The 15,637-nt window shown below is 36.5% G+C and overlaps 1 protein-coding gene across 1 annotated transcript; it reads right to left on the reverse strand.

The window, feature by feature from the left end:
• Positions 1-1,442: 1,442 nt before the first annotated feature.
• Positions 1,443-2,361, reverse strand: LOC134233654 (uncharacterized). The gene has a single exon (XM_062715647.1). It carries the CDS (start codon positions 2,359-2,361, stop codon positions 1,471-1,473), a length of 891 nt encoding a protein of 296 aa, XP_062571631.1. The 3' UTR covers positions 1,443-1,470.
• Positions 2,362-15,637: the final 13,276 nt, after the last annotated feature.

The raw sequence follows: 15,637 nt of genomic DNA on the forward strand, positions 1-15,637 counted from the left end.
TGCGACCTGACTGACGTGACATTGATAGACATTATAATGCACAATACCTAACAGAGCCTGCAGTCATACTGCATAGTAATGGTAATCCTGCATTGGGGAATTGGGAAATGTAAATTATATGCATTCGGATAAAGTTGCACAAATTCAGTAGCATTGCAACAATGCAGGTAAGATGTAAAATGGAAAAAATAATTCTAATGAAAACATCTCCATCTGGAATTTCAGTATTTTAATTTTACCAATTTAACTTTATCTTGCTCAACTTTGAAAAGCAAAATTTTGTCAATTCAAATGTGTGCTCCAGCATAGGTTTTTGTAAGGTGATGCACGAGTCATTTATAAACAAAGCTTTAAACAGTGATATTTGCATAAAAAAAATAGTTGAGACAAATCAAAATTTAGTTGAGACTCCATTATACCTAATACTTATATGGAAACCGGTATGGCAAAGATTCGGGATGACTCCTTATTTCGCGACTCTAGAGTAGACGTTCTAACCACTGCGCCAGCGGGCGACGAAGAACACGAGATGGCACTGCATGCTTACCCCAACTGTTAAATGATATTGCAATAAGTATGCCGATTTCTATGCTCAAGTAAGTTCACTTTAACATTGCTTTAACACAGCTTTGAACAAGGAAGAGAAATGTGAGGGTTAAAAAGAAAAATAAGTGTTATTATGTACAATTTGTATAAACATGCAAACACAAGCTTCATTTAAGTGATCTGATACACATTGACCAAATGCTTCATTAAGGGTGTGCGGTTAATTTGAGTTTTATATGAGATACTGTTATTTTACATCACTTTTTTGCCAATAGATGATTCAAAAAAGAAAAGTTTATGCCAGGTTTGTTTAGTAATGTATAATTTCGGTGGGTTTGAAAGAAATAAACTATTATTGTAAAACGACAAAGTAGGAAAACATGATTGATTACGCTTTTACCTCTGAAATTCCACCAAAAATTTTCTGAAATTACACCCTTGAAACGAAAAGGGTAGGCAGGTCTGTATTAGGTGCATACACATTAATAAAAGTAATTATGTTGTCATCTACCTTAACATTAACTAAAAGTTTCCTAGCATCATCAGATTTGTGTATATTAAGAATATTTACATTAATTTCTTTACGAAATAGTATGGAAACCCCTCTGCTGTATGAAGAATCAGAGAAGGCATGTATGGATATACCTTTCCAATTTGAGTCATATTTTTCTTTAAATTTATCTATATAATGAGTTTCTTGTATCAATACTACATCGAATCTATTTTGTTCTAACCAAAGATAAAACTTATTCCTTTTTTCATGTAAATTAACCCTCTAACATTGACAGATATTATGTTTAAATTACACATGAAATAGTTCTACTATATATTCTAAGTAATAATGTTTAAATACACGTACCTATGTAATAGTATAAATAGTTCAGTTCATTTATATACAGCGTCATGATTGAGGATCTTGAATGTCTATTTGTCCCCTTCAGAGCTATCGGAATCGGCATTGCACCCTGAAACGTCACTGTCGGACGCAGTTCTTAGATCCTTCAGCATCTGAACGATATTGCGCTGTCTTGATTGTTCACGATGAGCTTGTTTTTGTTTTCGACTAATGCTGTCGCTTAGTTTCCTTTTTCGAACTTTTTTGGAGATTTTCTTCATCATGACACCGAGGATATTAGATTCCGGCCAGTGATCTGGTTTGGTATTAAGTGTCCCCGTACGATCCAGTCCCGATCCCCACTCGTTGTTATAAGTGGCTTCCACGAAGGTTGTGGACTGCTTAGCGGTTCTCAGCTTTTCTAAGAAGACTGGGACTTGAACACACTTGTTTTCAAGGATATCCTCCATGACCTCCTTTTTTGTCGACTCCCATTGTTCATTGGTTTTGATTTTTTTCCCAAGACGCAGGGCAGAAAGCGCATCATCTGCATCCTTAATGGTATTTGCTGCGTCCAAGTCGCCACAACGCAGTGCTTTTGTATATTGAAAAGCATGTTCAGCAGACTTATGTTTGACGCCACAGAAATCCAACTCGCAAGGAAAAAAATTTGAAAGGACATCATCGGCTCCACAAAAAGGTATAACATGTTTCTGAGGTTCATAGTGGGGGCATGATTTGTCACCAGGGGCATGCCCAGGCTGTTTGCAGACTTTGCAACATGTATCGGATGTACACCTTGATCTAGTGTGGTTAGTACTCCAGCAGTTGGTACAAACCAGGTTACCTGTTTTCTTAGGTTGTCCAAAATGAAATATTTTACATTGGACACCAGCACAATAGTTTGTTCTCGGTAGGCATTTCCCATCAGGTAGGGGTTCAATAAACATAAATCTTGTACCATTCAAAATACTTGTCATTCTGTTAGTCTCGGGGTGTCGAATCTTTTCGTACAAGATCTTGCTAACAAGTTTGACACATAATTTGTCAAGAATTTCAAATTTACGAACTCGCACTTCCGGTTTTTACGATGAAACGAGGCGGGTAAATAAAGCTAGCTTGGTTTAGTGTAAAATTCATCGATAAGAGTGCCATTCAAAACGTTTCACCTGTTCAAAGGACGACTTTGTTGCACAATGACATGCTGGTGAGATAATTATGTATTCGTTTCAAAAGTAACTAAATTATTTTCTGCCCCCAGGTTTTAAACTGCTCGTGGTAGGTATTGCATATTGCCAGCGACATTGTTTAGGTCTCTTTTATAGCTTACAGTCTAAGCATCATTCTTCAGAAAAGGGTGGCTTATGCATCAGATGTAATGAATAAAACTATGGGAGAAGTTAAGTCCATAAGTTAATTTTACAACCATGTCTACACATTCACCTAACACACATTAAAAAAATGAAGATATATTGAAAGACTTTTAAAGAACTGAATTTTTAACAAGAGGCCCACGGGCCTTGTAGGTCACCTGAGCATTATGCAACAATTTTCCAGTTATTGAATTTGATTCATGTTTTAAGCCAGATGCTATATGACATTCACAATTTTGATAGAGGCACCATTGATCATCATAACAATACACTTAGCAGTTGCTTAGCTTGGTTACTGAATACCCATATGCAGGGTAGGGGAAAAAAATGCATTCCAACTAACCAGTAGTGCCCCTAACACTGTGACATAAACCCCTGACCCTAGGTCCACACATTGCACAAATTTCAAAAAGGCACCCTTAATATAAAAAAATAAATAATTTTTTTATAAATACAAAAGAGCAGATTTCAAACAATAAATTCATTTTCAGTATATAAGTAGAGCCCCCACCCCACCCCTGACCCTGGGACCTTGAAATTCACAAGTCTGCAAGATTAGGGCCCTTGCTCATCATAAGTATAAAGGTAGTTCATCTGCTTTATACCCAGAGAAAAAGAAACATTTTTTCAAAGATTTAATGTATTTTCACTATGTAATCAATAGAGCCCCGCCCCCCTAACACCAGAACCCCTGACCCTGGGGCCATAAAATTCATAATTTTAAAAGAGGCATTCTTGCTCATCATAACTATGTACTTAGTTTATTTAATACCTAGGAGCAGAGAAGAAGATTTTCAAAGAATTCATGTATTTTTACGATATATAATTTATAGAGCCCCGCCCTAACACCAGAACCCTGGACCCTGGGGCCATAAAATTCACAATTTTGGTAGAGGCACTCTTGCTCATCATAACTATGCACTTAGTTAGTTTATTTGATACCTAGGAGCAGAGAAGATTTTCAAAGAATTCATGTATTTTCACTATATAATCAATAGAGCCCCCCCCCTCCCCAACACCAGAACCCTTGACCCTGGGGCCATAAAATTCACAATTTTGGTTGAGACACTCTTGCTCATCATAACTATGCACTTAGTTAGTTTATTTAATACCCAGGAGCAGAGTAGAAGATTTTCAAAGAATTCATGTATTTTCACTATATAATCAATAGAGCCCCCCCCCACTTACACCAAAACCCTTGACCCTGGGGCCATAAAATTCACAATTTTGGTAGAGGCACTCATGCTCATCCTAACTATGTACTTAGTTAGTTTATTTAATACCCAGGGGCAGAGAAGAAGATTTTCAAAGAAATCATGTATTTTCACTTTATATAATCAATAAAGCCCCACCCTAACACCAGAACCCCTGACCCTGGGGCCATAAAATTCACAATTTTGGTAGAGGCACTCTTGCTCATCATAACTATGTACTTAGTTGGTTTATTTAATACCAAGGAGTAGAGAAGAAGATTTTCAAAGAAATAATGCATTTTCACTATATACTTATTTAGCCCCGCCCTAGCACTAGAACCCCTGACCCCAGGGCCATGAATATCACAATTTTGGTAGAGGACTCAATGCTGATTACAATCATGCAAACAGTTTGACTGCTTGATGTCCAGGAGTAAAGAAGAAGATTTTTAAAGATTGCATTAATTTTAGTGGTTTTGGCCCCACCCCTCAGGCCCCAGGGGGGCAGGGATCATGAAATTCACAATTTTTGTTCCCCTTCACCCATAGATGCTTTGTGCCAAATTTGGTTGAAATTGGTTCAGTGGTTGCAGAGAAGAAGCTGAAAATGTTCAAATGTTAACACACTACGGACGACGACGGACAAAAACGGATAGCAATAGGTCACCTGAGTTAACTCAGGTGACCTAAAAATATATTTTGATCAACATCACACAATTTATATAACTGGCCCAAACTGGCAGATGATGAAATAAGCAGTTAAATGTTCTACTTTCCTATTTGTAAGCATGTGTCCAGTGGTAAGGAGCCTATTAGGAAAAAGACTGTACAAATGTTAATAATTGAGTTATAAAAAAAAAATTTATTTCCTTCTCATGCGGGACTTTTTTATTCTCATGTTCATAACTAGACCTAAATATAAAAAAATGCTGGCCTTATAATGAAGAAAGGGGCCTCTTTCAAAATAGATAATTTCAGGGCCGCTTGGTCAGGGGTACCAGGGGGGTACTTTGACTAAAAATAAATTAATGCTTTGAAATCTGCCCTTTGATAACCAATGGTGCCTCTTTCAAAATTTGTGAATTTCATGGCTTTTGGATTAAAACACGAACCAAATACAATCGCTGGAAAGTTGTTACATGATACTCAGGTGACCTATAAGGCCCGTGGGCCTCTTGTCTTGATATGCTGTACATCGTAAAGCGGGAAAGAAAATGACATTACATATAAACTCAGTGATTGGGAAGGGCTTGCGCCATGCGCCATAGTCGCATTGAAGTGAAAAATGGCGCATTAAATCAATCAATCATGGCGCCAAGGTGCGCATTCAATTTTTAGCGATGTTATTTGGAAATATTTTGTGTACGACCTGCTTTCTTGTTTTACTTTTGTTTTAAATGAATTCAATTTAAAACAACAAATCTCATTGGTTGAAACCTGTCAAAAAGTACTTCCGGTTAAACGAAGCACTTAGATGAGGTACAATACTTCATCAAAAAAATTAAAAAAAGACTTGCCTACGACATTTATTGCACTTACACATGATGGGTGGACAAGCTGCGCCACAGAAAGTTACAGTACAGTTACAGGCCATTTCATTAATGATGATTGGGAACTTAGATCTGTTGTTTTACAAACTACCCAAGTACAGGGATCACATACAAGTGAAAAAATTGCTGAAGGACTGAAAGGTATACTAATATTCTTTATTTTTTTTTAATAATTTCATTTTATACATGATTTGTAAATTTAATAGTGAATTATTTTCTTTTTGTCAGAAACCATCTCCAACTGGAAACTTCCTGTCCCTACAGTTGTGACAGACAACGCAGCGAATGAAAAAAAGGCCCTGGAGTTACTTGAATGGGAGAGATGTGGATGTTATGGGCATAGGATAAACCTGATTGTTAAACACTCTTTAGAATTTCCAGATGTTTCCAAAATTTTAGCAAAATGCAGGAAATTAGTTGGTCATTTTCATAGGTCTAGCAGTCTCAATGATTGCCTGATGGAGAAACAAATGTCTGTATTTAGTCATGAAGAAAAACTTATCGGTCACAAACTAATTGCAGATGTTCCTAATAGATGGAATAGTTCATTAGATATGTTAGAACGCATCTTAGAACAAATGCCTGCCATCATGGCTGTTGCAAGTGATACAAAACTCAGCAAAACTGCATCTGATCATGTCAAATCTTCCTGTTTGCGTTTTGATGAGCAGTCTGTAGTTGAAAGTTTGATTCAAGTCTTGGGTCCTTTTTAAAGAAGGCGACAGAAATTCTTTGTGCTGAAAAATGTCCAACCATGAATAAAGTTCTTGTAACATTAGCAAAAATTAAGTTAACACTTCAGAAATTTAGCAGTACCCCTGTAGTTAGGAGAGTTGTAGCTAAGATGGGGAAAGAGTTGGCAAAGCGGGCAAAATCTGATGAGGAAATTCCACTCATTGCAGCAATGCTGAGTCCTGATATAAAAGCTTGAATTTTTTTTACCAGATTCAGAGAAAGTATCTGCTCATCAGCTTCTTTTGGCTAAAACTTTATCTCTTGTTGATCATAACAAGAATGTACTTGTAAATATTAAAAGGGAAAAAGATACACAGGAAGCTTCCTCATCAGATTCAGCCAGTCAGTCCAGTCTCCATTCTCTGCCAGTCTTAAGTCAGTTGAGTGATGATGAGAGTGATGGGTGTTCTCCTGCTAAGAAAGTTAAAGATTCAAAATGTACAGATTTGGAAGAATGGTTTGATGATGTGACCTTTGTGAGTGAGGAGATGGAGTCACCAACTACTGTCATAGAGAGGGAGGTGTCAATGTATCTTGGGTCTAAAAAATCAAATGAAGATTCCCATTTGAATTCTTCTTTCATTATAGGATCCAAAATTCTGATGACTTGTTCTGGTTTTGCCATTTTCAAGTGTTTCACCTCTGTGAATAGTTACTTAGCTTTTTCCTTCTAAACAATATATCTTCTGCTAATACCTCAATGAAGGTTTCTAATAACCTAGTCACTTGTTTCATGGAGAGAGGCTTTGATTTTGTTTTGAAATAATTTCCTTACTTTACTTTGTTTCAGGTATGCACATCTCCAGTTTCAAGTGTTTGACGGCTCTGTCCATTCCATTTCTCGTGCTCGGGAGATCTTACTTGAAGCTTTAAAAAGAGTAGGTGTGAATTCAAAATTATTCGGACTGCATAGTCTCCTTAGTGGAGGTGCAACTACTGCCGCTATGAACAATGTTTCAGACCGTTTGATAAAGATTCATGGAAGATGGAAATGTGATATTTCCAGGGCTAATTACATTAAAGATTCAATGAACATAAAATAAAAGTTACAAAAAATCTTTATTTGTCAAACAAATAGTGAATACTTTTCAATACAAATAGTGAGTACTTTTCAATCCTAGCCCTTTGTTTTATTCTATGTTCTAGCGAGCAGCATTCCTACATTTATGGGTGTTTATTATCATTACAGTATAATTAATTTATATTCGGACGAACAAAGTGAGGGAGAATATAATAATTATTATGCTTGGAGAGTATTCGATTGAGGGTTGTCACGTGGTCTTGTAATATAAATAGTCAAGCGTGCAGAACAAGTCATTCAACCACTCGCTAGAAAGTAAAGTAATACAAGGGCTAGTTAATTAAAAAAAGGGCTTGTAAATTGAAGGAATATAAAGTCTGCAGACAGTAAAAATATATGAATGAAATACATGTATTTGTATGAACAGAGGACAGTGTATGTAATAAAATGTTCTAGCGAGCAGCATTCCTACATTTATGGTTGTTTGTTATCATTAGTTTATAATTAATTTATATTCGGACGAACAAAGTGAGGGAGAATATAAGGGCATATTGATTGCTACTGTCTGTCGACCCAAGTAGGTTCGTTCATTTTCTTCGCAACAATGCATAACGAGTGAATCCGAACGAAACTAAGCAAAGCAAATAACCAGGTTACGGACGATAATGATGTGCCTACTCAAGCAGATGTAAACCAGTTGCGATCACAACTTTCCTGAGACTAAACTGTTCAGGAAGACCACCCAGACAACAATTTCTATTGGAAATGTCATGAAAAGAAAACACTACACTTCGTCCCGTATGACAGAAGTAGTTCGACTCGTGAATGTCAAGGACTGCATTAACTCTGAAGAAAAGGAAGTCAGCCTGTCTGACATTCTACAACCTATGCATTTTGATTCTGTAGTGAAAACTGTACTTTTGACTGCCTTATGACAGCGGGTTATTATGATGATGAACAGGATTTACAATCAACATTAACTGCCATCAAATTAGGATGTGAAATATGCCAAAGGACTTGACGACAAAGAGAAAGTTGATGATTGCAAGCAGTGTTTAAGACTGATTAACATTGAATGGTCCAAAAAAGAAACTAAGCTCGCAAAATTGAGCCTTGAGTTCCGTCTTTTCAAAAATATTTATCAGAATGTCAGAAGTACTTGACTTAAGGATAAGATTCATTAGGTTCAGGTCCCTGTATACTACTGTTATTCTTCATGTTCGTTTTTCTCATTCAAAATTAACATGCTTTGGCGGCATGTGCGAGCCAACGTCTACAGATTACACGGAAGTTGGCTTGTGGAAGTAATCAACAACCCTAGATTTTTAAGCTCAGGCAGGATTGGGATGCCACTACCCACTATTAATCCGTGGGGATCCGGGCTAGAATAGGTCCTCAGTACCCCCTTGCTTGTCCTAAAAGGCGACTATAAGGGGCGGTCCTTCGGATGAGACCGAATAAACCGAGGCCCCGTGTCACAGTAGGTGTGGCACGATAAAGATCCCTACCTGCTCAAAGGCCGTAAGTGCCGAGCATAGGCCTAAATTTTGCAGCCCTTCACCGGCAATGGTGACGTCTCCATATCAGTGAAATATTCTGGAGAGGGACGTTAAACAGTATACAATCAATCAATCCATCCGAAGGCACACGGCTTGGCTGCAAGGGCTCGGCGATTTGTGGTGAAGCCACTTTGTTATCAGATATTCAGACAATTAGAAACTATGAGACATTACAAAGGCTCATTAGCAATACATGGAAACCTGTTACAAAAGAACTTGTCAACCATTGTTTGAATGCATTAAGAATGTTTGTGAGTGTGCTGTTTTACGCGAAGTCGGTAATATTTTAGCCATATTTCGGCGGAATATATACTATGTACTGAAAAACCAGGAGAATCGTTATGTCATGTCTCCTTAGTATTAATGATATGATCCATATTTATACCAATAGACAAGTATTTAATATTATTTAGCATTTCACTATTACAATCACATTAATTAATTTGACGAATTTCAAAGAGAAATAAATCATGTATTTCAAAATTCCTTGTGATTCTAATTCCTAGTCTAGTTTATGTTGCCGTGATAAACTATATATACATGTATTCACATTTTAAATCCACTAGAAGATTCGCTAGTTTTTTGCTATGTTATTTTTCCTGTTACTGGAAACTTTATGTTTATAATATGATTCAAACTATGTATGTGAGGAAAGAATATTCATGTCTTTGTAAAATTCATTCATTCATTCTGATCTGTTTTTTTTTATAATATAATTTTATTACAAAACTCTACATATTGATCCTTTTTATAAGATGTAGGGTGACCTGGCCCTAAATACTAGTTACAGGGAGATTGATATAGTCTTTCTTTCTTTTTTTTTTACACAATCTCCACTGCAACAAGAGTCATGGTCATGCTGCTATTGGTGTTAAACGAATACTTTATTTTTATATCTAAAAATGGTAAAAATTTCCTTTGAGATATTTAGGTATACGGTAAGTATGAAAATGAAGCGTCAATAATTATATATAAGTATAATGTGAAAAATTCTGTGTTCAAATATTGGAAATATATTATATAATATTATATCGATCCAGGGAGCTCCTGGCAACCCTGGTGAAGTGTTTCAAGAGGGCTTCTGCGGAAGTTTTGCCTCTCTGTTATGTACATTATTGAATAAATGATTTGAAAAAACAAAAAAAAAGACGATGAAATTTTGGATTTATGCAACAAAGCTGTACAGGATATGGAGACGAAGTTAAAGATACTTAAATTTGATTACGATTGGACCACGGCCATGGAAGAAGATAGAAGACAAGAGGAGGAAAAGAAACGACAAGATCTATAGAAAAGAATGCTAGAGAAAGAACAGGAAAAAATCAGAGAAATACTAAGAAAAGTCCACAAAGAGCTACAGACAAAACTGCAGGAGAAACTGCAGTAGAAGATGATTCATCAAAAACTTTTTAAAAAGGTGCATGAAGAGCTATTGGAAGAAATTCATGCCAAGAAAGAAATAAGAGATTTTGATACAACTTCAAGGGGAGTTACTAATAAATTTAAAGAAAGGGAGATGAGACAGCAGACCATGAGAGATCTCCACAAAGAGCTTCTGTCCAAAGTTTGAGAAGAGAAAATGTTGTCTAGATTTCAGGAAGAGCTCCCGGGAAAATTTCAGGAGAAGGTGCGTCTTTACAAGATCTTGAGAAGAATTCAAGAAGAGCTTATTGCAAGATTTCACGAAAAAGAGGCTAGAGAGTAGACTATGAAAAATCTCCATAAAGTGCTCATGACACGTATCCAGCTTGGGACCAATCATCGTCAATCTCTTCAAAAAATTCATAAGGAGTTGGAAGAATATACGCCAAGAAAGAAATAAAAGATATTTTGAAACAACTTCAAGAGTAGTAACTGATAAAATTTAAAGAAAGGGAGACGAGACAGCAGACCATGAGAGATTTGCACAAAGAGCTTGTGTCCAAAGGTAAAGAAGAGAGAACTGAAACAAATGTTGACTAGACCTCAGGAAGAGCTGCTGGGAAAGTTCAAGAGAAGAAGCATCTTCACAAGATCATGAAAAGAATTCAAGAAGAGTTTATGGCAAAATTTCACGAAAAAGAGTCTAGAGAGCAGACTGTGAAAAATCTCCATAGAGTGCTCATGAAGAGAAAGAAAGGGAACATCTCATTCCAAGAAAGCTGTTTTTGTTTCATATTGATACTTTCAAGACTTCCTTAAAGAGTGAGCTGAAGAAAGACAAGGGTACATGTACCATGGAACTCCCAGATGGATGAAAAGAATGACAGCATAGAGCCGAATTCTAGAATCGGTGAGAGTAGGACTGCAGTCCATAGACAAAAGGCAAATAAAGGAAAGAAGAGCCTGAAAACTAGATTACATAAGTTTTTGATGTAAAGGAAACTGACAACAATCAAGAAAGAATGTTTATATGTGGCTTATTTAAATCAGGACTATTTGCTGTTAATCTAAACACTTGTTTCATCGATTCTTGTTGAAAAATTCTTTCATAAGAAAAATAAATGCATTGAATTGCAAAAAAAAAATATTTAGCATGAAGCAATTCAGAAAAAAAATGTTATATATATATAGTAGACAAAAGCTTAGAGAACTGTTTAGAATAATTACGGTACTTACGATAACTGTGATGGACAAGAAGAGTTCTTTGATTCTATCAGCCCAAGATATTATGACGATATAGTTAGGTCGGTAACAATTCTATGAGAATGTGAGAGTGATTATAACAGTGATAAAAGGTGTCCATCAAACCATCACCGACAATTATACCTCGACAGTTAACAGAAGTAAAGTTTAATAAGGTAACCGAAGTAAAGAGAGCACAAGCTATTAGAAATAATAATTTCAATGTAGAAGAGGAGGCAGAGGAGGACTCATACTTCTTAACATAAAAAGAATAAAAAAGTACTCAGAAGTACTGAAAACCAGGCTAATTTACAGGGTAATGAACTATAACCGCGATGGCAGTTTAAACACGAGCAAATAGCTTGAAACACACTTACATTATCCATATGCAAACCATATGTAGTTATTGTTATATGATTCACATATGTGGATCATATGTAAATCATATGATTTGCTTCATATGCCTCACATATGATACCCCTTTTTCATGATTCTCATATGATACACATGTGAGGATCATATGTGGCGAAGTTTGCTGTGTAGCTTGCTGCATCACACACAAAAAACTTGGTTACTGAGGCTATTTTTTCCCGCCAATCGATAATTACCTAAACAAAGGGACAATATAGGTATTCAGTATATGATGTAACAAACATGGCGCTATGAAATCACTGGCAATACAGTCGCAAGACCGCTTTCGATTTTCCATGAACAGATCTAATTTGTGTAAGATGTTCTTCACTTCGAACACAATTGGATTATGTCCTACTTTGTGTCTGTAGTGTTGTTCACGGAATTCCTGGTTGAAGAATGGGTTACAATATAGGATGCTCCTCTCTATAATATAAACTTTACACATTCAGTGATGGACAGGGTACACATTTCGAGTCCATTAATAGTCTTATGGGTTTGCTGTATTGAAGATTTCTGCGAGTCTGAGAGGTTCCTTCTGTTGTTCACAAGTTCCCATTTCGTTTATTCTGGCCTTTTAATTGATTCCTCACATTTAAGCAATCAAAGAATATGGAGTCAACTGGAGTATACGGAATAAATAGTTCATTGAGGATGCATCTCCATCTGAAATGAGTGATAAGGTTATCATTGATAATTATATATTCTATGACATGAATGAAATTGTCAATGCAATGACACGTTGACATTAACAAATTGAAATTGTCAATACACTGACAGGTTGACATTGACAAAATGGAATTGTCAATGCATTGACACGTTGACATTGACAAAATGCAATTGTCAATGCATTGACACGTTGACATTGTCAATATGCAGTTGTCAATGCATTGACACGTTCACATCAACAAAATGGAATTGTCGATGTTTGGGAACTTACGGAGAGTGCTATCCCTTACAGATTCATTGAGTTTTCTTTGTAGGATTTGTATTGTTATTACTGGATTCCGACTCAAGACAACAGCTATGGTTACCCTGGTTGTAAATGATGTCACTTTCTTTAATCTTACACAGTCCACTTGGTTAACACTCTGTGTAGACTGGAAAAAAAGTAACAATAAAGGAAAAGTAAGATTAATAAGATTGTATCCGAAATTAGATGTATAATTAATTTAATTACAATTACCTGGGCAAATATTGATTTCTGTCTCGCAAGGCAGCTGTAAAGCAGTCTCGCTCTCCTCAGGCAAGTAAGTGATATGACGACCTCGGCTTTCCCGTTCGAATCAGGGACCTTCATTCGAGTTGCTATAAGGAACTCAGAGAGAATGTGTATGGCTGCTGCCAACCTCAATATGTGTATGGTGTCTTTACTGGTGGACATGCACAGGTTCGTTTGAGTGCATACAATGTCCATGTCATTTACATTCTTCTTATTTTCGTCTTCATCTGTAATGCAAAATGAAATTCATTTTCAATTGAATTCCTATTTTCTGGGGAAAACCCACAAAAATATTTGGGTTATAAGATTTCGTAAAAAAAAGGTAAAGTTATTAATCTTTAATATTATGTATTACGGTCCACAACAGTGTTAGTGTCTATAATAGTCTAAGGAAGATAACTCTTACATTTTCTCCTTACGTTTAATTATTCATCCTTTCACAATATATTTCAGAATATATGTAATTATATAGAGTACCTTTTTACGAGTGTATTTTCAGATATCAGACGAAGGGCTTGCCCCCCGAGTGTGATATCTGAAGATGCACGAGATAAAAGGTCTTCTTTATGTTTTGTATCATTGTTCTCACGGACTGAGTATAACCATGATCTATCAATATCACCTTCATAGGGTATGTTTATCTTGGTAGGCCTATATTCCCAGGTGTATATTCAAGACTGGTTCTCTTTTCACATGTTTTCCCAGGACATGCCCATACCAAATCTCTTTTCCCCACTTTCTCACACAAATCAACTTAATACTCACTTTCAGCCCTCAGAACTGTTAGCACGCACAAGGATAACAGAAATGACAAACATATTATAAATCCTCGCTTGCTCACCCTCTTTCTCTCTAACTAGCTATAATTATACTCCTGGGATACAGGGCAACAACGCCTGCGCCGCGCACCTGCAACCTATCACTCACTCATTTACAATTAATTAACAAATATCGGGCCATTGTTGTGTTGGACAATAACCTAACACAGGGTTCGTTATATACATATATTTATTCTGCTACAAACTACATCCAGTTACATGAGTTACAGTGTACAAAGTACAAACTGTCCGCTCTCTATAAGTTCTCACACTCCCCAACTCCAGTAGTATAAGCGGCCTGGATAGGCGGGTCAATATCTAGGACATGGGGCCTGGGGGGATAGGGAGGTCAACTGAGTGCACTTTTGAGGTAAAAAAGGGTGGATTTTGATTGGCTGAGCCGCGGGTCAATGGGACATGAGCCCTGGGGGGATAGCCGGGTCATCAGAGTGCAGATTGGGGGTCTGGGGATAGGGGGGTCGACTCCGTACAGTGTGGGGGATAGGGGGGTCAACTCAGTACAGGGCCCCTAGGTGCTAGGGGGTTCGATAGCCCTAGGTCCAATACGGTGTTTACGCTGTTACTATATATTGCATCATATACCTGCTGTGGGGCAGGTTTTACCTGCCTTTTTTATACTTGTAAGGGCCGTGTGCAAAAAATGAATTCGGCTGAAGTTCAGTCGTACAAAGTTCATTTCGATCATTTTTAAATTTATACTTAAATGTGTAAGAATCAAAAAAAGATAAACTAAAAATGCTAAATTTTAATTGATTTAAATACATACACTAATTTCTCTTTCAAAATTTCGAGATAAATTACACCTGTTAGACCCCATCTTCAAAAAACAAGAGGAATTCCGAGTGACCACTTTCAAATAAAGTAAGCACAGCATAATATAATGGAGCACCATCTTCATATAAAACTAGAAAACTGACCAGTCAGCAAGGGCCCCGCTGAGGGGTAGAAATATAAGGGTGCAGCTCATTGAATGAGAGTTTTACTTGATTACATTTAAAAAAAAATAGATGAAGATTATATGTAACAACTGTATGTTTAAAATTTCAAGATTATTCCTGAATGTCCAAAAACCTATAAATAGTAACCTTGTATTTGCATAAAACAGGGAAAACCTCATGTCTTATTAAAAAAACTAAATTAAATGTGTATTTAAAAAAGGTGTTTTATAAATGCAAGCCTTCAGTGAATGCAAATATTACCCAGGGTTGACCTCTTCTTCAAAACAAACGTCAGTTGCAGACAAAGGTGTTCATTAATCTTCATATGGCAGATAGAGATCGAAAAGCCTCTAAATTTTCTGCAGTGAGTGGAGATAATTAATCCCAGGGGATTAATTGCTCTAAACATTTTAATCCTTTTCTTCTAATTTTACAAAATTTACTTTTTTCCAAATACTGACAAAATGGGGTTATTATCTGATTACCTGTTAAAATTAACAGCATTAAGGCAGAAGAAAATAAAAGAAACTAGATGAGAAACTCGTTGCGAGCAACGAGAGGTCTTCCGTCCAATTCCGGAAAGAAGACGTAAAATCGAGCTGAAAAAGTAAAAAAAAAGATTTGCACACAAGGGGGATTGAACCCAAGTCGCTAGCTTGAAATTCCAACGCACTAAATATTACGCTAGCGCGGCCTCTACTCTAAATCTACTTGTTTATATTAACTAATATGCTTCTCTCTAAAAATTATGACAGACAGGTCACTATCCAAAATTTACCGCCAAACGCCAGGAGTTAATCTTCGCGCTTTT

Source organism: Saccostrea cucullata, unplaced genomic scaffold (assembly GCF_032062105.1).
Source record: "Saccostrea cucullata isolate Sc308-1 unplaced genomic scaffold, CSIRO_AGI_Scuc_v1 ctg14689, whole genome shotgun sequence".
Taxonomy (NCBI): Eukaryota; Metazoa; Mollusca; class Bivalvia; order Ostreida; family Ostreidae; genus Saccostrea; species Saccostrea cuccullata.